The sequence below is a fragment of the Humulus lupulus genome, chromosome 8 (assembly GCF_963169125.1).
Source record: "Humulus lupulus chromosome 8, drHumLupu1.1, whole genome shotgun sequence".
NCBI lineage: Eukaryota > Viridiplantae > Streptophyta > Magnoliopsida > Rosales > Cannabaceae > Humulus > Humulus lupulus.
This window is the reverse complement of record NC_084800.1, coordinates 16,725,117-16,750,436: the sequence shown is the minus strand read 5'-3', so window position 1 is coordinate 16,750,436 and position 25,320 is coordinate 16,725,117. Positions and strand designations below refer to the sequence as shown.

Sequence of the window (25,320 nt, the reverse complement as noted above, 5' to 3'; positions counted from 1 at the left end):
GAAGTGGTATTTTTTTTTTTTACATTTTTGTAGTTTTTCTTCTTCTTTTAAATACTAGTACTAATAGTGTGAAGTTTATCTTTTTAAGCTTAAAATAATATTTTAAATTTATAGTAAAAAAATAAAGCAAAACTTAATTAATTTATATATTTATTTGAAAGAATTTCTTATATATTAATTGGCAATATATTAATAATTGCATCAACATTAAAAATATTAAACAAAGTAGCAAACATATATCATTAAAATGAAAAAGAAAATTAATATAGTTCAAAGTCCAATTACAAATATAAATTTAATTAAGTATATATATAAATTTAATATATTTATTTAAATGTATTAAAAACAATAAATTAATAATAAGTTCTTAATTGAGCGGGTTGATAATTATTTTTAACCCGCCCAATGTAACAATTGGACGGTTTAAATTTTGGTCGGCTTATTCAGATTGCGTTTTTTGGCGGTTTTTTTTCGGGTTGGTTTGGGCAGATTATTCGGGTTGGGCGTGTTGTAAAAATTTCTGCACAGCCCTAATACCAGACGGTCTGTATCTGGTTATTGTGTCTTCCTTGGACAATCTCTCATTTCATGGAAATCTAAGAAGCAAACCACTGTCTCTAGATCGTCATCTGAAGCAGAATACCGGACTGTGGCCAATGCGAAATGCGAGATCACTTGGCTTCTTTCCTTGCTGAAGGACTTTGACATTCAGCACGCTCATCCCGCCATTCTCTATTGTGACAACACTGCTGCCATACATATCGCGGAAAACCCGGTGTTCCATGAAAGAACGAAACACATTGAAATAGATTGCCACCTTATTTGTGAAAGAATTCAAGATGGTTCCCTCAAACTTATTCATGTTCCCTCAAAAAACAATCTTGCTGATGTTCTAACTATTTCCTTGTTTCCAAATCAATTCCTTGAGTTAATCTCCAAGATGAATATCAAAAATTTACACAGTTCATAGTAAGGAGGTGTATTAAGAATTATAGTTATAACTGATTTTTTAGTTATTTTTCTGTTAGATTTGTAATTCTTGAGCCTATATATATTCTGCCCAGATTTATTAATAAAGAAAGTTGTTTTTTTATTTTTCTATGGACCTTTCTCTGCAATACTCTTATACTTTATTTTTTTTCTTTAATAAATTTTTTCATACAAAATAGTAAAATTATAATCCCATATTCTTATAGAGGGATAGCATAAAATACATTTTTTAAAACATGGCATAAATATACGACGGTAAGAATTATTTTACCCCTCACTGCACTACTATGTTTAGGCAGCTACACCACTTTAAATGGCCCTAAACACAACAATTTTACACCAAACACAACAATCCTTGAGGAGGTACGAAGCGAATCTTGTGAGGGGCCAAGGGCTAAATTTAGATACGTGCCACGTGATCTTGGTTTAATAGCTCATTTATTACCGTTCACATAAAAAAAAAAAAAAAAAGGACAAAAAGATATAGACGGGCAGATGCTCATTTATTACCGTTCACATAAGAAAAAAAAAGGAAAAAAAGATATAGACGGGCAGATCACATTGATGACAGAATAACCGGTAGGCGGTAGCACCTACCACGTGATTTGCCTGCTAATGAAATGGCCCTAATTCCCAATCAACCACAGCCTAACGGCAATTAAACACTCTCGACTAATTAAATTAAGTAAAATTACACTCATATCCCGGCATGGTTAGTTGAGCATATGAAAAAAGCTATTTACTTTTGACAATTTTAATTTCTATTTCATTTAATTTGCAATTCGCCACTTAGTTATTTTAAATAAGAATAATAAATAATTGTAACTTAGTGATGAAAATGAATGTGTTTTGTGTGGGTGTGGGTTGTTACGCTTTCAATCACATTGCGAAGTTCATTAGATCAGGGGTAATTGGTCATTATGCTTCGATTATTACGATAAATTTGAAGCGCAAAATTATGACAATGGCAAGTAACAAGCATCAAAATAAATTAAAATAGTGATAAACAAAAAGGAAATGACTCGAGCACTGGAGGAAAAAAATCTTATGATTTGTTTTGTCCCTGATGTATACTTCACCTTATAAAATATAAAAAAGTAGCATAAATAGTATTTACAATTTTTTAATAAATTTTTTATATTTTTGTTGTCCTATATAATTTGTGCCACTTCCCTACTAAAATAAAAATCACAGTTTTCCATCCATAAAAAACATAACAAACTAAATGAGATTTATTTAGAAAAACACATTAAAAAGTTATCGGGGCATTTTTGAATGAGACGATAGATGTACACGAGGGCCAAAATTGAAATAATTACAACTACTTCCCCTAAAAAATAAATAAAAATAGCACAGCTATTAGCGTATAAAAATGCTTTTGTGGTCTTCCCGAAATAAACACCTTCGTATGCTACTGTACTCCCAAAGGCCACACAAATTAGTTACACATCACTCTCCGTCATCACTGCTCAGTTTCACCGGCGCACGACGCCATTTTCCGGCAAACCATCAACCAACCCCATGGCTCTGAAGTCCTTCATCGATGTTCATCCCAACTCTCACTTCCCCATACAGAATCTTCCCTACGGAGTATTCAAGCCTGAGCCAAGTTTAGCTCCTCGACCGGGCGTAGCAATCGGTGACTACGTCCTCGACCTCTCTGAGATCGCCTCCGCTGGTCTATTCGATGGTCCGATCCTCAAGAACTCCTCCGATTGTTTTCAGCAGGTTCGTTTGGTTAATTTCGCAAGCTATGTTTTTCGTATATTTTAATCTGGGTAATGGTGCTTGATTAGTATTAAATTCAACCACAAATGGAGACAATCATTTGGTTTCTTAGCCACTTAAATGCAAAATGGAGTTTCGGTTATCACTCTGAGTTTATTTTTTGATGTTGATTTTTTTTCTTTTTTTTGGTGGTAGCCTAATCTAAACAAGTTGTTGGCATTGGGACGACCTGCATGGAAGGAAGCCCGAACCACTCTGCAAAAGCTATTATCATGTTAGCTAACCTTTTATATAATGTCTAATCTAAGCGTTTGTATCTAGAGATTATACAAAGGCTCATATCAATTTATATATTTATTATTTTGACGCAGCTACTGAACCAAAATTACGTGATAATGCAAATTTGAGGCAGAAAGCACTCGTTCCAGTGGTAATAAAAAATTGTTGATTTGATTAGTCAAGCGACGATATTTGAATTGTATAATAACCTATAATTGGTCCGCTTGCTCAGAACAAGGTGGAATTGCTTCTTCCTATTGCCATAGGGGATTACACGGATTTCTTTTCCTCAATGCATCATGCAAAGAATTGCGGCACCATGTTTCGTGGACCAGAGAACGCGATTCCACTCAACTGGTATTGTTGTTAATGTACAGTTTAAGGCTTTTGGCTCAGTACAGCATATGTACATGTGTGTGTACGTATATATACATATTTATATAATTGCACTCTTTCAAGTTCATGAAGAAATATTTTCATTGGTGTCCAGGTTTCACCTTCCCATTGCATACCATGGGCGAGCATCATCTGTTGTAATCTCTGGAACGGACATTATTCGACCGAGGTTAGGACTTATGTTTACTGTTTTCTCTTGCTTTATTTAAGTCTTTGTTATTCTTGTTTGGTAACTGGAAAAAAAGAGGTACAAGGAAAAACATGGACAAAAATTAACTAAAATTTATGAAGAGTTAATGATCATGGAATAGGAACCATTAGTTTGCTCTAGCCTTTCTCTTTCTCACTCTAAATTCCGATCCGATTTCCCTCTCTATCTCTCACCTCATCCCCTCTTCTCATTTTCTTCTCCATTACACTATGCTTTCTTCTTTTCTATCTCATATCCTCCATTTCTCTCTTCTCATTATAAGTTTTCAATCCTTCTATCAAATATTGTTTTCCTAGAAATATTTTTTCCCCCAACTACCAAACAAGAGAGGAAAAAAAAATAGAGGAAATTAAACTTTTTCCTCGTCATATATATAGATATATATTTAGATATGTCCCATCATGCAGTACCTACAAAATATCTTGGCTTAATAACTATGATATTTGCTTGTAACACGAGAAACATGTCTGAATCTGTGCTACCTCTATGCTTAGCAGCATGTGTACCTGCTGGGAAAATCTGTATGAGACAAAGTTTTAAGTTTGACTCATTTTTATATAGAGTAGATGAGAAATTGAACAATGATCACAGATGGACTATAACTGAAATTCCTGCCAAATATGGATTTTACAATAACAATGATAAAAAATGGCGAACAATTATTTGGATGGACTATAGCACTTTCTTAGTGTAATTTTTAGATTGAACTAGTCATCATGCTTTATAAGGATTCTTTTCATATGGTTACTTTTTGTTTTATCATACAGAGGTCAAGGTCATCCAAGTGGCAACTCTCCACCATATTTTGGACCAACATTGAAGTTAGACTACGAGCTGGAAATGGTAAAAAGTTTTACAATAAGGAAAAGTTGTCCATGTCACCTCTACATGGATATCTCTTCCTCTAATTTTGATTAAACAAATTACTATATTATATCCTTTGCTAATGATATGCTCAGCTATTCATTTTCTCTTTGATATGTACTAATTCTCATGATTGCTTGTAGGCTGCTGTAGTTGGTCCAGGAAATGAACTTGGAAAGCCTGTGAATGTGAATGAGGCAGCAGATCATATTTTTGGGCTTGTGTTGATGAATGACTGGAGTGGTACACATTTTTTAAGTAGTTTTAAGTCTCTTGGTGCTGTTATCCAATTTATATGCTGCTTGACACATGTTGGTTTTGACAGCAAGAGACATTCAGGCGTGGGAATATATTCCTCTTGGGCCATTCCTTGGTAAAAGTTTTGGTAAGAACTAATAAATATATTTTCAATGTGTCTCATTTCATTTGGTAAATCATTAGAGTTAAGTGAATACTCTGTTTTCAGTGACGCTGTTATAGCATGCGAGCTATCATAGCACGATTGACCTAACTTTTTTTAGTCAAAATACTACAGGTACTACTATATCTCCTTGGATTGTGACTCTTGAAGCTCTAGAACCTTTTGCTTGTGCTGCTCCCAAACAGGTTCGTAATTGTTTCAAATGTTATAGAAGATAACACCAGTTAAGATACTAAATTTGTGATAATTATTTTATGCTGCAAGCAATATGATGTGTGTTTTATATTGCAGGATCCCCGTCCATTGCCTTATCTGGCTGAAAAAGTCTCTAAAAATTATGACATTCAGTTAGAGGTATTTAGCTGTATTCTCAAAAAAAAGTTGTTCAACTAGTTTGTATTATTCGGATCACAATTAAATGCATGTTCTTGCTAGGTTGAAATCAAACCTGCTGGCGCAAAGGATTCAACTGTGGTCACCAAGAGTAATTTCAATCACTTGTAAGCACCTATTAATTACATAACATACAGTAGATTATTTACCCATTTCACTTCTCTATTGCCTCAAGCTGGATTTCTTCAAGCCTACTTTTGGTTAGTTAGGTCAAATTGGAATCATATTGATTTTCTGTAGGTAGTACTTCAGTTTGACACACAGTGTCTTATATGTTATGCCAAGCAGCTTTTTCACACTATACTTTTAAGAATGTTTTAAAATCCGCTTGTACATGTTTAAAATTTACATGATGGCCAAAACAGCAGGCATGAAAATCCCCCATTTCTTTCTCATGTTGTATCTTTATGGGGGCCTTCTGTTATTAATATTAATTTTGGTAAACTCATGTTACAGATATTGGACATTGACTCAACAGATAGCACATCATACTATTAATGGTTGCAACTTGAGACCTGGCGATCTCCTGGGAACCGGAACCATTAGTGGACCTGTATGGTTTCAGTTTATGTATATATATATTTATATAAGTTGTGGAGATAATTTCATATGAATCTGGCTTCAGCTCTGCACTTCTATTATTTTGATTTAGGTTAATCATTCTGAATGTTGTATGTCCAATCAGGAGCCAGAGTCCTTGGGATGCTTGTTAGAGTTGTCATGGAATGGACAGAAGTCACTGTCATTGAAAGGGGCAACCCGTAAATTCCTAGAAGATGGTGATGAAGTTATCATCACTGGTTTTTGCAAGGTTCTTTGATTCACTAAGACCTCTCTTTTATTTTTCTCCTGAAATTTTTTATGAACTTTCTTTTACCTGGAAATAGGAAGTATGACGATGATAGCCATATTTCCACCTCATAGAATGCATGCATCTCCAGCTGTGTTGTGTCTTGTGTGCATGGATATTCACTTTCAGAGTTAGTATTCATACTTAAAAACCGTTTTCCTAACCAAAAAACAATCAGAAAAAAAAGAAAAAATAGAGGAAAAAGCTTAGAGACTATTTATTTTGATAGCACTTGGTTCTAATACAACTTCAACTACTAGTAATGGATCACAACTTTTGTTTATGCTAATATTAAACTGTTAGATTAACACGTGATGACAATTTGACCATCAATGTGAGAATAGTTAAACAGAAGAAAATCAATGCAAAGCAAATCAAGTACTGATATCTGCAATTAGTTAATATTTGTTAACATAAAGACCTACTTAACACTATATGTCTGCACCCGTCCACAGATATCAACTTCTTTTATTTAATTGTATCATGCATTATGCTTTGAGATGTGAGTAGTTTGTTTGATATTATGATTGCATCATAAATAAACTTTCAAAATGCAGAGACTGAAAAGGTCTATGTTATATGAATTCATTGCAGGGAGATGAATACAACATTGGGTTCGGCACCTGCTCGGGGAAGATTGTTCCTCCATTGCCTTGATGATGTTATCGCCAAGTGTTGGATGCTTCAGTTTCTCTTGTCATTAGATTTAGGAATCGCTTTCTACATGACTGTGCTGAATGAACTGTTGCCATATTTCAAACCGAATTTGATAAAGAGTTTGGAAGTCTATATTTGATGTTTACTAATGGTATAACATCGTGGTTAAACTTGAATACATTCCCGAACCAAGTGAATCTTACATATGACAAGTTAATCTAGAGAATTTATATCGGACAGTCCAAAATAGAGAATATTACAGAGTGAAAAACTTGCTAAGGAACGCTTAAGAATTCAGATAAATGTATATGAAAATTAACCCTAAAAATTGGCAATTAAGCTATTTATATTTTATACATTTTGATTATAATTAATGTATTTGCGACATTTTACCATTTCTCAATAATAATATGAAATTTTTTTAAGTAGTGATTGTTTTAAATATTTTTTATATATAGATAAGTTATAATTTTTTTTTAGATGACCGTGTATTATAGTTACATGTGCTCTTTCACAAATTTTTAAGAAAATTCAGATAATTTGAAATACCAAAATCAAATTCAAAAAATCTGTAGCAGCGGATAAATATTGAATCAATCATCTTAAATCTTGATTTCGATACCCTGTATGCTGTCATGTAAAGAAGTTGCAGAATGGGAATTATAATCCAAGAATGAGGTCTAGCACGCCAAACATGCTCTAATAATAACAGGATTGATTTTAGAAGAAGAGAACTTTGTGTATTTGACTAAGTATTAGGTTGACATCTAAACGATTTTAACTTTAATTTTTAAGAAACTGAAGCGGGATTCTTACTCCTTTTATTATAATATAAAAACCAGATTAAAAAAGTGAGGATTTTTTAGCATGTGCCAAAAGCAGATCTTACGTGTGCTGGTTCCTACTAAACAAACGGTGCACACGCCAACCAGCCATGTCTATTACGCGCCAAGAGAATTCAAGAAACCTCATCAATTCCTACAGTTGTTTGCTTTAGATTAGTCAAAACATTTTTATGTTTAAAAAATCACTTTTCAATCTTACTTATTATTTCTCACTCCTTTCCTACTCACTCTTTTCCTTACCACTTAGCACAGAAAAAAAAAATGACACATTCCCGCAGAGGTAGCTTCTACTCCTCCACCACCGTCACATACACTTTCCACAATGACCAACCTACCCCTCCCTCCCAATCAAACTCCACAACCACCGCCGCACCCGTCGACTCTACAGAAGCTCCCATCCCAATCACCGTCCACCTCCCACAACCAGCCCACCCCAATTCCGCAGCCGCAGCCGCCAAGATTCAATCCGCTTACCGTGCCCACAGGATCCGAACCCTCCACAGAACGATCTCGTCCGTCGATTCGGCAGCCGACGAACTCCAACGCGTAATCCAACGGCAGGACACAGTGGATGCCGTCAGGAGAGACGAGCGCGAGAAGCTGAGGATGAACGAGGCCCTGATGGCTCTTCTACTGAGGCTGGACTCGGTGCCGGGGTGGGACCCAACTGTGCGGGAGGCGAGGAAGAAGGTGAGCCGTCGGATTGTGGGGATGCAGGAGATACTTGACGCGATTACAGAGTCGAAGGTGGAAGATGGGCAGTCATACTTTTGGGGGTACGACGGGTTTGCGAGGAACTGGGACGAAGTACTGGCGGAGATGGAGGAGGACGTTTGCAAGAGCACTGGAGGCGATGAATTGGAGAGGTTCTGTGCTGAGCATCTTGGGTTTCGGTGCCTCCAGAGGTTTCTGCGCGAACCCTGACTAGATCTTGATCCTCTGTGTTACAACCTACTGATTTTAGTTTACGTGGCAGCTTTTGTCGTCAACACGTATATTAAAATGTTTTTAAGGCTGTTGCACACTTGAACCGTACTTAAAAAATCTCTACCATCCATCCAAATTCTCCTTTAACTGTATATAAGTGGTATTTTAATTTTACAGAGGAGTTGCTAGAATAGGAGGGTTCCCTTTTTTTTGTTCTTTTTTCTCTGTTTAAATGTCTGTACTCTTCGGACAACAAATCTTGAGTTTCCGGGTCTAAATGCATTTATGTCTTTTAAATTTAGTTGTTGAGGTTAGAGTGAATTTTAATAATATCTTCAACTTATTAGACATGTAAAATGGTATAACGAAGTCGCAAAGAGAAAATGCCATTTTAATCTATATATATATATATATATATATATATGCCCTTACTAGTTACTAGAATTTAATGAGTTTCATGTCAAAATCACAATTGGTTGGTTCCCACGTGTCATGGGGCAGCACCGACATTCGACTCATTCTAAGTCGTCCGCAAGTTGGGTAACATAATTAGAAGGTAGCACCTACGCGTGAGAGAAGTGAAGCCAGTTGACAAGAGGAAAGAAAAGGGTGCGCATTGCGCATTACGAGAACAGTAAAGACACAGGTCGTCGACTAACGTGCGCCAACTCCAAAGAAAGACGAAGAGGAAAAGAAAGAGATGGAGCCCGAGTGGAGAGATAGAATTCTCTTTCCTTTTCTGGGTGTAATCTCATTCACCACTCTTCTCTATTTCAATTTCAGCGATCAGCTCAGCTTCCCAGTTTTATGGCAACCCAATATGGCCTTTGTCGGCACAAACTCTACCCATTTCGTTATCGTCGAAGACGATCATGGAGGGAACCATTCAGAAATTTACGTTAATGGGTGGAACTCTTACTGGTTAATGGAGAAGAGTATTTGGGGTTCGTCTCGATCCAAGGTGTCGAAGATGCTTAAAATGGGAGCTCAAATGGGCTTGACCGTTTGCAGGACTTGGGCTTTCAGCGACGGTGATGGGCCCAGTGCTCTGCAGACCTCACCTGGGGTCTTCAAAGAAAGAGTCTTTCGGGTTCGTGCGAAAGTCTCTCTGAAATTTGTTGTTTGTTTGAATTTCTTTTTGTTTATTAGGTTTTTTGGGGAAATGCAGGCCTTGGATTATGTGATTGTTGAAGCGAGGAAGAACAAGATAAGGTTGATTTTGAGCCTTGTTAATAATCTGGATGCCTTTGGTGGAAAAACTCAGTATGTCAGGTGGGCAGAAGAAGCTGGAGTTAATGTTTCTCTCACTAATGATTCATTTTTCTCACACCCGACTGTTAAAGATTACTACAAGGCTTATATCAGGGTAAGTTTACCCTGTTAAACAGTCTGCTAATTGCAATTGGAAGTGATTAGACAAGTATTTTCTTCTTAAATTATGCCTACAACTACATTTTAGTGCTCATGTGTTGATAGATTAGTTAGTCAAAGATTTTATTTAGGTGTTGGGGCTATAATGCTAACTTAAGTGTTCACATGGAAAGGATGACATGGGATTCTAAAGTAGTTGAATTTCTTTACAATATATACATGCTTCTAATAGTTAACATACATTCTTGGAAGAGCAAGATTGTAACTTTAATAACCATCTTCAGAACTCACTCAATTCTTGATGAAAGTTAACAACTTTCGGCTTGGTTAGGTTCAAGTTTTGTTTATTGGTTGAAAAGAGTTGTTACTTGCTATCTTGTTGCTCACACTGGGTTGCTGTTTTCCCCCCCTCGTTATCTAAATCTTAGAACATGAAGGGAATGGTAGAAGTAGCACTCATGTCGTTCTTTTGAGTATTTCAGAAGTTTGATTGTCTTTTTGCAGCCAAGAAAAGAAAAACAGTTGATTGATTGCTTAACTTGCTTTCTGCATTCTACAGGCAATTTTAACAAGAAAGAATTCACTTAGTGGAGTTAAATACTCTGAGGAACCTGCTATCTTTGCCTGGGAGCTTATAAATGAGCCTAGGTGTTTATCCAATTCATCTGCTCCTGTTCTTCAGGTAAATATAAAAAACTAAGCTAGAAAAAAAGAATGACCAATCCCAAGTAAAGGAAAAAAATTCTTTTTCCTTGAACATAGAACAGTGGAAAATAATATTAAGAAACTAGAGAAGGTGTGAAAACTTTAGCATCGAGACTTTTGTTCTTAATTTCTTAAACAACAGGCATGGATCACAGAGATGGCTGCATATGTCAAGAGTCTGGATGAAAAACATCTTGTGACTGTTGGAATCGAAGGGTTTTATGGCTTGAAAACTACTGAAAGATCTAAGGTGAATCCTGGTGAATGGGCAGCCTCACTTGGATCAGATTTTATTCAAAATTCAGCAATCGACAACATCGATTTTGCTTCTGTTCATGCTTACCCTGATAGCTGGTAAGTGTGCTTCATTTGTCATTGGCCCATGGCCTGCATTAAATGCAGCATCTCAGTATTTTTCTTGATTCAGTTATTGGAAAAGAAAAAAGAGCTCATCTGTTAAAGTTAAAGTTTTAGTTAATGTTTCTGGCTTTTTTTATAGGATGCAACACGGTGATTCTGAAGCAAAAACGAATTTTCTTTCTCATTGGGTGGATTCTCATATAAGTGATGGGGAGCATGTGCTGAAGAAACCTGTTTTAATCACTGAATTTGGCTCTTCTTTACGTATGAATAAGAAACCAGAAGACATAAGCCTCTTATTAAAGACAGTATATGATAGAATCTATGAGTCTGCAAAGAAGAGGCAAGCAGGGGCTGGAGCCTTGATTTGGCAGTTACTAGTGGAAGGAGTGGATGAATATGCTGACCAGTTTTCTCTCGTAGCATGGCATCATCCCTCTATCTATAAATTGATAACAAGACAATCATGCAGACTAAGAAGAATCTTATTCAGTGGCAAAACAAATGAGGTGCTTCCCACTGAAGATCCTTGCTAACGTCGAGACAGGACTAAACAAGAAAGTACGAGGTTGTCTTGACCCGTGATGTACTTGAAACTTAGAACACATATTTTTAAACTTGGCCTTGGTTTCTATTTTATATATATTTGATAGTATAATCTGTAGGGTGTGTGTATAACAAGTGATTTTTTGTCAAATAAGTAATAAAATGTTTTTAGTGTACATAACCTGTATTTCAAAATTCTGTACGATTTGCGAAGTTGAAATTATATAGCAATATAAATTTGCTCAAGGCTCATATATTTGTTTTAACAGGGATGGCTCTCTCTGTCTTGAATTCTCCATAGCATTTCGTGTGTATTCTATAAAGCTATTGAGATAGACGAAAACACAATCGAGAAATCAGAAACTTAGAATTTAAACAAAAAAATTAATTGGGGTTCATCTATAGCTAAATGTTCCAATATGACAGACGAAAGTAATATAACAAACATACTTATCAATACATATGAAATGGAAATCATTCTTCTAAGCCATGCAACTGCACTTGCACTTAGACATGCATTTCTTACAATCAGAGAGTTTTGGGTTGCCATTGCTACCACAGTTACAGCGCTGAATGCAGTTGGCCCTGGAGCTGCCTCCCCACAAGCACTTTGCCATGCAGCGGAGCACCGGAACACACGAGGGGCAACCACACTTCATCTGCTTAAGAATGCAGTCTTTGCATCGACTGCCATCATATGTACATGCCAGCAGCGCTGGCATCAGCCACAGCAACAGCAGCACCAAAATTGGAATAGCTGCTGGTGCAGACAACATTTTCTTCATCACCCCTGCTTGATATGTCTTCCTTTTCACTTATTTTTAGCTTTTTCGCTGGTTTATAGGGTGGAAAGCTTGCTGTTTTATAGATACATTTTGTGCATAAAATTACACACAACAGAAGAGACTAGAGAAGGATAAGATAGATGTCAATGAACTGTTATGGCCTGCAAGGCTGCTACTGATTGTTTATGACCACCTGATGAAGATCAAACGGCTAATGTATATGAGAGAAGTGTGTTTTACTTTTACCTCATTTAATGGCATTCAATACAATTCTTGGTTTGCACAACATTTCTTGGTTTGTGTTTTCAGTGGTGCAGCTCCATGTCTCAGACCACTGCTCTATCAGCGCCAGCCAACAAGCAACAACGTGTTCTCAGCAGAGTACATGGCGATTTCTAGTCTTTACACAACAAAAAAGCCATCAATTCTCTGCTTCTTTTTTTATCATTGGTTACATATTTTAATGTATTTGGTGATCAAGTGCAGAGATCGAGCGCCAAGTTGATCTCTTATAGCATTTTTTTTTAATCATGACAGTATTTGTTGATAAAATTCCATTTTAATGGTTCAATGCAACTCCAGCTTAACTGGTTTATTAATTCATATAGAGCTATATGTACAACTTTACTAAAATCTATATCTATATATATAGCTAAGCTTCTTCCATTATATTTTATCAATTTTTTCCTTTTTTCAATTTTTTTTTAATTTTCCAGTTTTAGCACTAAAAGTAATTAATTATTTGTATTATATTTCATGCTTTCCTCACAAAATCTACTGCATAACCACCTTCACCTTCGAGTAAATCTAGAACAAGTGCTTCATAGAAACAACTATGTCGATGTTAGATAATTGCAGTTTCAATTCAATTATAAAATTATGGTATATTAAGTTTTTTTTTAACTTCTTCTTGCCGTATATTGAGGAGGTCGATATATCATTGTTCGTTTTCCAAACAGTGATGAAACAACAGCTTCTTTTCCCCTTCAAATTTCAATTGATAAAAAATCTATTGCTTCAAATTCAAGTGACGTACCCTACAGCTCTGACAGGGAAGATAACTATAGTTGATTGATCACCATTCATTTTACACGATTAGAAAAGTCTTTGATTGATTACACTTAATTCGTGAGTCAAAGTCAACTTCACAACACCGTCTCTTTGACTCTCAAGCAATAAGATTTTATTACATAATTGTCAATGAGAATGAGATTATGAGATCAGACCACCTCCATTCCATCTACACCTACTCAAAATCAAAATCAATCTTCTTCTTCTTCGATTATGTCATCACGCCATGCTTCACGAAAAACACCAAGAAAATGGTTTCTTTTTGAAGAATGGAGCTGCGGTGTTTGAGCAGAGCATTTGTTTGTTTAATGCAGTCCGGTTGGAGCTAGACCATGACAACCTGACCATCCTGCACCACCTCCACCACACTACAGGGACTATCCCGATTTCCGACCACCCTCCTAGATCCGCGGTTCAAAAGCCGTCGTCGTTGCCTGAGGGCCTGAGATCCCGAACGGTGGCGTGGTTGCGGTGAGTGGCGCGGACTTGGTTGGAACGACGACGGAGAACGGGAACGGGCGTCTCTAAGCACGTGGATGGGTTGCCCGAGAGGTCTGGCCAAGGTGGCCAGCTAGAACGTGGATGAGTCTCTGTTTCACAGTGGCGAAGTGAGTGCTGCACACCGTATCTTAAGGTTGATATCAAAATCAATTTGTTCCTTGTTTTTATTTTCAATTGTCTTTTGATATAGAAGAAAAGTTGTTGATTGGTTACCTATGTCAACGTCTCAATACCATGGTCTCTGTGTCTCTCAATCGATGTGTTTATTTACAATAATCGCATGAAAATGAGAGTATGAGACCAGACCACCCACAACCAGTCTCCCCTCCCCTCGACTAGTCCATCTCCTCAAAATCAATCTTCTTCTTTCATTATGTTTTCATGCTACACATACAACAAGAACAGGACACAGGAAAATGAGTTCTTTCTGAAGATTGGAGCTGCAGTGTTAGAGCAGACCATTTTAATGGAAAAACCAATCCACTTCGGTCATACTCTTCTCAACAACTCAACAGGGCAACCTACAACTTCGATTTTAGCAGACTGATACACCAGAGTAGGAACTACAAGTTGTATAAGGGATCAATTGATGGAGAAGATTGTGAAATTTCGGTGAAAATGTTCTTGCCAGTAAGTAAGGAAGAGGATTTGAGAATGATTGCAAATAAAGTTGCAGTGGCATCACATATGAGTAACCACAAAAACGTTTTGCAGCTCTTGGGGTACTGCATTGAGACAGAGATGCCTATGTTAGAATAGTGAAGAAGCACCACTGCCATTTGAGACCAAGTTAGGGATTGGTATTGGAATAGCAAATGCACTTGCTTATCTCCACCGAGGCCATTCAAAGACCTTCATCTATCGAGATATACGTAGCCAAATAGTGTTCTTAGACCAAGACTATGGCGCCAAGCTGTTTGATTTTCAATCATCACTTCTGATTCCTGAAGGCAAAACTCATGTAGATGTGGATCGGATTTATGGGATTGTAGGGTATATATCTCCTGAGGCATGTTTTCATGGACGTTATTCAGAAAGGAGTGATGTCTATGGTTTTGGGGTTCTACTGTCCGAATTGTTGACAGGAAAGAATTTGGGACAACTACTTTGGTATATTTATGATTCGGCTGATAGGAATGGCAGGGTTGATGCTTGGAAACGTGAATTGGAGGCCAGTATGTTGCAAGAAGAAGAAGAAAGAAGAGGTAAAATGATGGAATGCGCCAAGCTAATAAAGAGGTGTATCACAGAGAATGTGGATGAGAGACCTAATATGGTGGAAGTTGCAAAAGCTCTCCTGTTGATCCACACCAACACCCAATAATACTGACAATATAACTACTCTATGCCTTGTGTTATTTTTAGATGAGATTAGATGATGCTGATGTTGACCAAAGGTTCTATGATGGGGGATTGACTACTTAATTAAAAAATTATTTTTTGTTTTTAAAATCTAAAATTTGTTTTTTTTTAAAACAAGTTAAGCTTTTATAAAATAATTTTTAAAAATAAAGTTACAAAAAAACAGAAAATTTTGAGAACAACAAAAGTTATTTTCTGTTGTATCATATCATTTTTTTAATTATTATTATCTAACATAATTTATTGTCACATTATTTTCACTGTCATTAGTTTCTCTTTCATCACTTTCTATCCCTTATTTTTTCTCTCATTACTTCCTATTACCTTATTTTCTTTCTTCTTATATTTTCTCTCTTCACTTTCTCTCTCTCTCGCTATTTTCTATCTTCTCACTTTCTATCTTTCTATTTTTTCTTGCATCACTTATTATGTTATTTTTTTTTTTCATCACTTACTATATCTTCACTTTCTCTCTCATCACTTAATATATCTTAATTTTCTCTCTCATTATTTTTCTCTCTTGCTATTTCCCCTCTCATTATTTTTTATCTACTCACTTCTCTCTCTTCACTTTCTTTCTCACCACCTTCTCTCTCATTTTTTCTTAGATCAATTTCTCTCTTCTCAATTTCTATTTCTTCAAATTTTCTCTACTTACTTTCTCACTCCTTATTTTTCATCATTTTTTCTTTCGAATTATTTTATCTCATTATTTGTTACAACCTTTTAAAAGATTTTTCTCTTTGTAAATATATTTGTTAATTTTTTATTTAAGATTTAAAAAAATAAAACTAAAAAATTGTTTTTAGAAAACATTAACCAAACACCTCTTGTTTTTTGAAAACTACAAAAACTGTTTTCTGTTCTCATTTCTGAGAACACAGTTTTGAAAACAAAAAATAGAAAACAATATCAAACAGGCCCTATGTGTCTCTGTGTTTCCTACAACTTATACATACATGTGTTCTTGACTATTAATGTTTTATGATGAAAATAAAATTCATTTGGATCAACATAAGCAACATACCAGCAATCTTAGATGCAACCTCAACAAACTCATATGGAACACCAACAACCTCTTATGCAACAACAATAACCTCATATATGCAACCTTAGCTACAACTACCTTATAAACCTAATGAAATAGTATATGTTTCTTTTAATTTATTTTGCAACCATTAAAACTCTTAAGCAACCCATAAACATTCTATAAAGCAACCTCTTAAGCAACCCTTGAAAATTCCGAAGCAATTCTATATAATAACCTATTAAGCAACATATAAAACAAGATGTTAAGCAATTCATAAATTAACCCGTTGTTAAGAAACCCTTGAAACTTCTTACGCATTCCTTACATCAACTTGATAAACAACTTGTTAAGCACTTCTTGAAACTCCTTAAGCAACCTTAGATAACAACTTGTTAAGCAACCCTAGAAACTACTTAAGCAATCCATAATCCTCATAAAACAACTTGTTAAGCACCTCTTTACACTCCTAAGCAACCCATAATTGTAACGTCCCAAATTACCTAATAAGGCTTAGAGCCTTGATTAGGAGGCCAGGATGACAAATTATGGAAAATTATGTATTTATGTGATATATATGTGTATCATTATATGATTACGTGAGTTATATTATAATATGACTAGATATGTATGTTTATGTGTATTAAATATGCATGTGTGCCCGTTTCTGATTAAAAGAGAAATTTTCATAATTTGGCCCATTACAGGTATATTTATAGTATATGTGCATATATGTGATATATGTGTGATATCACATAATTATGTAAATATATTTGAGTTACTCGGCACGAGGCGATCCTTAGGAGCAAGCTAGCGGGAAAGTCACAACGGGACCAATACTCGACTCGGGGTGAGTAGGGGTGGCAATTCGGGTCACGACACGATGACATGGCACGATTAAGGTAAACACGAACACGACACGTTTAATAATCGTGTCGTGTTTGTGTTTGAGTTTTTGACACATTTAATAATCGTGTCGTGTTCGCGTTTACCTTAATCGTGTCGTGTCATAATCGTGTTGACCCGTTTAATAATCGTGTTGTGTCATAATCGTGTCAGACACGATAACACGAATAATTTGCATATGTTTTATGATTTTTTTCATATAGTTATGATTAATCGTGTCATAATTGTGTTCGTGTCGTGTTGACCCGTTTAATAATCGTGTCGTGTTCGTATTTTTGACACGTTTAATAATCGTGTCGAGTTCATGTTCGTATTTTTGACACATTTAATAATCGTGTCGTGTTCGTGTTTACCTTAATTGTGTCGTGTCATAATCGTGTCGACACAAATCTGACACGTTTACACGAATTGCCAGCCCTAGGGGTGAGTCAAGGACTATTATGGGTATTTTGTACATTACCAGGATATAGGGTAATGGGATTAAGTATTTGAGGATATATTCGGAGTTGATGAGATTAGGAGGGAATTATGAGAATTTTGACCATTTTGCCATCGGGGACGTTTTTGGGTACCCAAAGCCTTGAGATTTGTTTAAGGTTACTTGAACCCTAAGTAACCTCTCATAACCGTATAACTCAGAAAAGTCTCTCGTTCACTCTCCCATTCTCTCATTTAAACTCTTTAGCGATTTCGAAGGAAACTCGAGTTTTAGAGCTCGAATTCAAGCAAGGTTAGAGTCATGACGATTCTAGGAAAGATTAGAAGCTTGATAGCTAGGGGATTTAGCTGCAAAACAACTTAATCAGAGGTAATCAAAGCTGTAAGTTTTTGAGTTTTGTTTTCCTTAAGTTTCTTAAGCTTTGATTGGATTTTATGGTTTCAGTGAGTTTTTGATCCGTTTGTAAGTTGAGTTTTGTTGCCTGGGAAGTACTGATGATGTTTTGGGATTGAATTATGGGTTTGGTACTATTTTGGGGTGAGTTTTGGAGGATTTGGCTAAGAGGAAACTGGGTTCGCGGGGTCGCGCTGTGACTCTCATGAACCTAGAGACCTGGGTTGTTCTCTGAACCACTATTGCGCCACGGCCCGAATCCAAAGTATTTTGGGCTGGGCTCTCTATTTAGGTAGAGTCACGACTCTAATTGTGGGGAGTCGCGGCGCAAATAGAGGTTTTTGGCCAAAATAGGTTATGAGTGCAGGAGCTCAAACCTAAAGGCTTAGGATCGATTCTACTACCAAGTTTAGTAGAATTCGATGTCCCAGCAGCTAGGACTTGGTCCGGAAGCCTTTATCTGCTCGTTATTGACGGGATTCTATACTTGGTTGTGACTAGGTTATCGCTAGGGGCTCGGAACCAAGATCTTACTTGAGGGTCGTTCTTTTCATACATTACACTCGGACCTGACGTAAGAAAACTGCACCCAATACATGATGTAAGTGATTAGGTCTTTGCCGGAATGTTGAATATAATTTGATCAGGGCTTGGGCCTCTGAGAAGGTGCATGATTATGATTATGCTTGTGATTGTTGATTAAGCATACTGAATGCTCTGTTTCTGGTTATTTTCTATATGATATATGCTTGTCTGCATAATCTGATTGAAAATCATTGACTTATAAGTCAAGGGCGACAATAGCACGCTGAGCGCTGGTCAATATGGTTAGGCTAATTAGGCTAATCAGGAGTGCATCATACGCTTATCCGACCCAATGGTCTTGGAAAAATCAGCGCCAGGTACGCTGGGCCAGCTCCAAGGCTGGTTATACAAAGGATAAGGCAATGGGCCCCGGGGTGACTTATTAGTCCCATATCCTAGGGTTGGGCCCCAGACTTGACTTATAAGTAAAGAACGACATTAGCACGCTGAGCGCTGGTTGATATGGTTATGCTTAATTAAGAGTGCATCATACGCTTGATCGACCCATTGGTCGTGGAAAATTCAGCGCCAGGTACGCTAGGCCAGCTCCAAGGCTAGTTATACAGAGGATAGGGCAAACGGCCCCGAGGTGACTCATTAGTCCCATATCCTAGGGTGTTGAGTCCCTGTATGATTCATTAATCATGTATTTTGGGCAACAAGCCCCAATATGATTCATTAATCATGTATTTTGGGCAACAGGCCTCGGTATGATTCATTAATCATTTAATTAGGGAAGCTGGCCCCATTTGACACTATAGTCATTTATATGAATGGTATGCATGCATGAGTAGAGTTATTACTGCTAGGAATGCTTAATATGATTTTGTAACGTGTTATTAACTGCTTATGAGTATGATTAAGTTTTCTTGCTGAGTCTTGGCTCACGAGTGCTATGTGGTGCAGGTAAAAGGAAAAGGAAGATGGACCATCCATGAGTTGGAGAGCTTCGATGACGATGTGTACATATGCGGCTGCTCGACCACCACGGTCGGGGTTTCTTAGAGAAACTAGGGTCAAACCCTATTTTGCTGCTTAGGTTGGCTGGTTGTAACTTTTCAATTGTAATTAACTTTTTAAATGTTAGTTTGGGATCACATGTATGAAGTAAACGTTTTAGTGAAACGATTATACCTTTTGAACAAAAATTTTAACCTTAAACCATTAATCATGTTTAGTTACACAGTTATGGCCAAATGACTCGTTTAGCGAGTCTAGTACTATTTAAAATACACAGTGTAACGATCATTGATTAGGAGGACGTTACAATAATCCTCATAAAGAATCTATAAATCAACCTTTTAAGCAACCTATGAAAATTCTGAAGCAATTCTACATAACAACCTATTAAGCAACCCATAAAACAGCCTGTTAAGCAACCCTTGAAACTTCTTACACAATCTTTAAAGCAACTTGATAAACAACTCATAAATCAACTTATTAAGCAACTCTTGAAACTTTTTAAGCAACCCTAGATAACAACCTGTTAAGCAGCTTTAGAAACTCCTTAAGCAACCCATAATCCTGATAAAAAACCTGTTAAGCAATCATTGAAACTCCTGAGCAACCCATAATATTCATAAGAAAGCTATAAATCAACCTCTTAAGCAATCCTTGAAAATTCTTAAGCAATTCTATATAACAACCTATTAAGCAACATATAAAGCAATATGTTAACCAACCTTAAATATCCTAAGCAACATGTTAAGCAATCCTTGAAACTTTTTACGCAATCCTTAAAGTAACTTGATTAACAACTCATAAAGCAACATGTTAAGCAACCATTGAATCTCATTAAACAACCATAAAAAGCTTCATTTATATAGTTGCAAAACAACATAAAGTTTCATTTTTGTAGTATCAACAATTTGAATTAACAAGTCCGATTAAAAAATAAGTGCCAATCACCACAACTCAAAATTAGAGGAAAAAAAACATTGAAGGTGGGGAAAAACCATTGAAGGTTACAACCTCTTTTATTTTATTTCTTCAAAACAAAGACTTAAAAAGAAGAAGGAATAATTAACTTAATTAAAACATCATTATAACTTCACATGAATATTTCCAATTTTTTCAATTTGACACATTTAACATTTTCATAATTATCAAAATTTCCCCAGTATTATATTAATAGAATTGTTGATCTTCAACTTTGTTTCAAATGACATATATAATCATGAAAATGGGAAAATCAAAGATATCAATACATAATATATATTTGTTTTTTTTAGATGCAGCTACTACACATGTTGAACATATTTACCTCTACAACACTTGTAATTTATGAAAAAATCCATACTTATGCTTTAGTTTATATATATATACATAAATGAACTAAAATTCTATATACGGTACTTATGGCATGTGGCATAAAATCTAAATAAAAAACCCAAAATATATTACATATACCCATGTTTGATTATGCTTTATTCACTTTCAAATTAAACCAAGAAAGACCTTATTTATAATACTTATTTTACTTCAAACGCGTACTATAATGCAAATCATATTTTTGCAAAAAAGACTTAAAGGTATATATTAAATTATTAATGAATGAATTCTTTAGATACCCTATTTTTGCACTAAACTTTTGTATATATGTATTAATGTAAAAAGCCCTTTTATCATTACAGATATTTTTAATTGAGATATATTAATCACGTAAATTCAAATACATATATATTTAATTTAAGTTATAAATTTATTTGAAGAAATTTTAGTTTGAATTTAACATATAAATTTATTTGAATTTAAGTTACATAAATATAAATAAAATAATATATAGAATATTATATAATAATATTATGATTATATATTTTTTAAAATTAATTTATTATTAAATTTGTATCATTGTCATATAAATTTTAAATAAATAAACAATAATATATAAAAGAATGACATAAACATATTAAAAGGAAAATTCAACCAAAACATTTTTTATGGATTTAAAAAAAAAAATATATATATATATGTTAACCTATTTTTAAATATAAATGATAATTTTTTTAATAAAAATTAATATTATGTATTATATATTATTGTTATAATGATATTTTATAATATTTAAATTTATATATATTAATATAAGTATTAAATATCTAGTCTTGTATTATAATAATATTTTATAACATTTAAATTTATATTAATATAATTATTAAATATCTAATTTTGTATTACATATTATTATAATGATAATATTTGAATTTAAATTTATATTAATATAATTAATAAATATCAATTTCTATTAGTTTTAAAAGTATATCCAGTTAAATATTTAAAATATTATATTAAAATTAACAAAACAAACAGTTAAAATTAAAAAATTTCGTTATCATATACTTTTTATATAAAAGAGATACAAATAAATTATATTTTTGAATTAAAAAAAATATATATCTTATTTTTAAAAATATATAAAATAGTTTTGTTATTGATTTTTTTATATTATTTTAAAGTGAAGATTAGTAAGTTATAACTAGGTTAAAAGAAAAGTTTTCATTATTTTATATATATATATTCATGTTCATGTGCAATATATATCACTCACACCCTTTACATGATGAAATAATTTAGAATATCTGTACTTATCCGGTGGCATCATGCGTCATTAGAAGAAGACGACGGCGCACTGACCTGGTCCCATAAAGTAAGTAGATGCACGAGGGCATTCAATGAAGAGAATTACTATTGCACAAGCACAAGCAGGTGTTATATCTATTGGTGTTATATATATTATTGTTCCCATTTATTAAAAATAAGTATTATGAAATGCCAATTTATACAGTGTTAGACACCTTAACCTACAAAATATCAACACTCTTCAATTAACAACCGTAAATATCTATATCAATAATGATATATATATATTCCCAATTTGGATACTTAAATTATAATTTGAATGTACAGATTAGAATTGCATCTATTTTTGGACAAGGATCCAACCAACAAGAATTTGACAACTCACTCAGTTTAAATAGAGCTAGTGATTGGGTAGGGTAGCTAGTTTAAAGAGAGTACGTATAGTTGGTTGGGTAGCTAGTGATACCGCATCAGTTTAAAGAGAGCTAGTATATTGGGAATAACTAAAAGAAAAAGGGAAAAGAAAGGTGAAACCAAGAAAGAAACTCGACCAGAAAAGAAAAAATGTATATTCAAGTACTTGTGCTGGTTTTAGGTTCGTTGGGTTATTGTTACTTGTTGGTTACAGAAATTCCAAAAGGGTTACTAAGGGTCATCTCTCTTCTCCCTGTCTTCTACCTCTTTTCCATTCTCCCATGGCAATTTTCATCTTCTGCCCTCGCCAGAGGACTTTCCTCTTTCTTTATCACATGGATCACTTCCTTCAAGCTTCTCCTCTTCGCCTACGACCGTGGCCCTCTTCTCTTTCACCAAACCTACTTAGATTTCGCCATTGTCGCTATCTTTCCCTTGAAAATGAGGTCAAGAAGTTCCGATCACAATAAATTCTCACATTCTCCAAATTATTCATCTTTAGTCGTCATACCTCTAATAATTGTGCCCGTAGTCTATAGCCAAAACTACAACGTTTTCTTGAAATTTCAACTGTTTCTATGCATAACCACGTTGACATGGCTTTACATGGTTCAAGCCGTGACTCGGTACGAACTAGTGCCACTTTTTAACCACCCATATTTGGCCACGTCTCTGCAAGACTTTTGGGGAAGAAGGTGGAACCGGATGTCGTCGGACATATTAAGGCAAACTGTTTATGACCCGACCCGGAAAAGCTTGGAGGGTATAACAGGGCTCGGAGCTGCCAAAGTGGTGGCGACTATCTCAACTCTAGTGGTGTCCGGGATCATGCACGAGCTCGCATTCTATTATATCACGTGCGGTAGTAAACCCACATGGGAAGTGGCCTGGTTCTTCATTTTACATGGATTGTGCATGGTGTTGGAAGCTGGACTAAAACGATTGGCTAAGGTGAAGGGGTGGACTCCGCTGCAACCGGCGGTGTCGATTGTTTTGACCGTAGGGTTTGCGATAGTAACTTGTTATTGGTTGTTGATTCTGCCCGTTTGGAGGAGTACACAAGGAGAGTGCCTAGCCAAGTAAACCGCTTGATTATGTATAAATACATTTTATAATGTAATTACTACTTTGAATCCGATACATATATGCGTTTTCTTTTTATCAATAAAATAATATTGGTAAAATACTTTTTAATCCAATCCTCCAGTTTCATTAACTAAACATGGCCTTTTACCAAAATCGGTTTACAGTGTAATAAACCCGCTCACCTCCAAATGACTTTATTTTGTTTGACCTCTAGTTCAGCTCATGGTTATATGTAGGACTTTTATCTCTGTATACCATGTTCTGCTTTGGCAGATATTCAAATTAATGAAAATTTAAGATCCAGTGGTAGGAGCTGGTTGAGCTTTGACATGCCTTTCCTAACCTATATTCGTTTTCTAGTGATACTTTATAATACTTATTAAATTCAAATGTGCGAGATCGATATTAAATTACATCAGAAACAATATGTTATATTCTTTATGGTGCTGGACACCAATAATGTTCATTGACAATTCTGTAAGTATATGCCCGCACAAAAAACAATTTGTTTTTAATAATTTATTATTAATTGTTTTCTCAACATTAACAAAAAAAATGACCTTATAAATATTTTTGTAAACAATGAATCCTTCATAAAAATAGATAAAAATACTAAAATTAATTGCAATTTTTATTTGAAGTAGAAAATTATAATTTGTATCAATATATACATTTTATTTTAAACTCATACTGTACAAAAATCCTATGTAAAAAAATGCCAAACTAATCTAAAATCAGATCATGCTCATACTTTCCTTACAATATTTTTCATATCCCTAACTGAAAAAAAGGACATTTGGCATATTTTGGGTAATAATTTAGAACTAGTGTGAAACCAACAAATTTACAAATAAAAACAAAAATGTGTTATATAGGTGCATTTTTCAAATTGGCATAGGTCAAAGCGTTGCTATCAGGTCTCGACCTTGGATTAAAGGGCTCGAAGTTTTACCTTGGCTGTTCATAGTGGTCCAACTGCCTTAGCCAATGATGCTCACTCTTTTAAGTTGGTTAGTGAGTTGATAAACTCAGACTCTAGACAATGGAATCAGCAGTTGGTGGAGTGTTGTTTGACCCTGAAATAGAGCAGAATTAACTGTGAAAACTCAATTTCTTCCAGAGCCATCAGATGACATCTGCATCTGGAAAGGAAATATGAATGGTAAATTCTTTGTCAAAAGTGCTTATTTAGTGGATCAAGGTCTGGGATTTGATGATAAGGATGGTCTATGGTCTACCATTTGGAAGAGTGGGCTATTGAAAAGGCAAAAATTACAGTTATGGAGAATTGCCTCTGAGGCTCTTCCTACGACTGATAGACTATCCTTTCTTTGAGAATTACAGTTATGTTCTTTTAATACGTGCGTTTAGGCTTTATATTTAGGAGTGGTTAGGAAGGTCGCCTGGTTCGGGTTGCTCTGTATCCAGATGCTTCCCTGACAGAGCGCGGCTCTTAGTAGTTTCCTTCTTTCCCGATCAGGGTCCTGTGGCTCTTCGGTGTCCTGGACCTGATCCGAAGGGGCTCTAAGCAGTCCTTAGGAGACCCCCTGTACCTTGACCGAATTTCTTAGGTTTAGGTACTGACTGATTGGCTTTCTTTCTTTGTTCCCAGATCGTCAGCTATGGCAA

The 25,320-nt window shown here is 35.2% G+C and overlaps 6 protein-coding genes across 6 annotated transcripts; 5 read left to right on the top strand and 1 right to left on the bottom strand.

Annotated features, from left to right (window-relative positions):
* The first annotated feature begins 2,369 nt into the window (after nucleotides 1–2,369).
* Nucleotides 2,370–6,965, top strand: LOC133794824 (fumarylacetoacetase). Its single transcript, XM_062232249.1, has 14 exons — nucleotides 2,370–2,718; nucleotides 2,914–2,992; nucleotides 3,090–3,148; nucleotides 3,230–3,354; nucleotides 3,488–3,562; nucleotides 4,372–4,447; nucleotides 4,612–4,711; nucleotides 4,794–4,853; nucleotides 5,004–5,074; nucleotides 5,181–5,243; nucleotides 5,325–5,389; nucleotides 5,739–5,835; nucleotides 5,968–6,093; nucleotides 6,727–6,965. The coding sequence occupies exons 1-14, from the start codon at nucleotides 2,512–2,514 to the stop codon at nucleotides 6,787–6,789; spliced, it is 1,266 nt and encodes a 421-aa protein (XP_062088233.1). The 5' UTR covers nucleotides 2,370–2,511; the 3' UTR covers nucleotides 6,790–6,965.
* Nucleotides 6,966–7,812: 847 nt separating this feature from the next.
* Nucleotides 7,813–8,858, top strand: LOC133794823 (BAG family molecular chaperone regulator 5, mitochondrial). The gene has a single exon (XM_062232248.1). The coding sequence runs from the start codon at nucleotides 7,896–7,898 to the stop codon at nucleotides 8,556–8,558; it is 663 nt and encodes a 220-aa protein (XP_062088232.1). The 5' UTR covers nucleotides 7,813–7,895; the 3' UTR covers nucleotides 8,559–8,858.
* Nucleotides 8,859–9,066: 208 nt separating this feature from the next.
* On the top strand, nucleotides 9,067–11,795 carry LOC133794821 (mannan endo-1,4-beta-mannosidase 6-like). The gene is made up of 5 exons (XM_062232247.1): nucleotides 9,067–9,651; nucleotides 9,730–9,927; nucleotides 10,492–10,614; nucleotides 10,780–10,991; nucleotides 11,137–11,795. The coding sequence occupies exons 1-5, from the start codon at nucleotides 9,262–9,264 to the stop codon at nucleotides 11,531–11,533; spliced, it is 1,320 nt and encodes a 439-aa protein (XP_062088231.1). The 5' UTR covers nucleotides 9,067–9,261; the 3' UTR covers nucleotides 11,534–11,795.
* Nucleotides 11,796–12,025: 230 nt separating this feature from the next.
* LOC133795080 (uncharacterized) lies at nucleotides 12,026–12,328 on the bottom strand. Its single transcript, XM_062232529.1, has one exon. It carries the CDS (start codon nucleotides 12,326–12,328, stop codon nucleotides 12,026–12,028), a length of 303 nt encoding a protein of 100 aa, XP_062088513.1.
* A 1,297-nt stretch (nucleotides 12,329–13,625) lies between these two features.
* Nucleotides 13,626–15,224, top strand: LOC133795079 (serine/threonine-protein kinase ZRK3-like). The gene is made up of 3 exons (XM_062232528.1): nucleotides 13,626–13,870; nucleotides 14,347–14,530; nucleotides 14,655–15,224. Exons 1-3 carry the CDS (start codon nucleotides 13,626–13,628, stop codon nucleotides 15,222–15,224), a joined length of 999 nt encoding a protein of 332 aa, XP_062088512.1.
* Nucleotides 15,225–22,724: 7,500 nt separating this feature from the next.
* Nucleotides 22,725–23,729, top strand: LOC133793514 (probable long-chain-alcohol O-fatty-acyltransferase 6). Its single transcript, XM_062230846.1, has one exon. The coding sequence runs from the start codon at nucleotides 22,756–22,758 to the stop codon at nucleotides 23,686–23,688; it is 933 nt and encodes a 310-aa protein (XP_062086830.1). The 5' UTR covers nucleotides 22,725–22,755; the 3' UTR covers nucleotides 23,689–23,729.
* The last annotated feature ends 1,591 nt before the right edge of the window (nucleotides 23,730–25,320 follow it).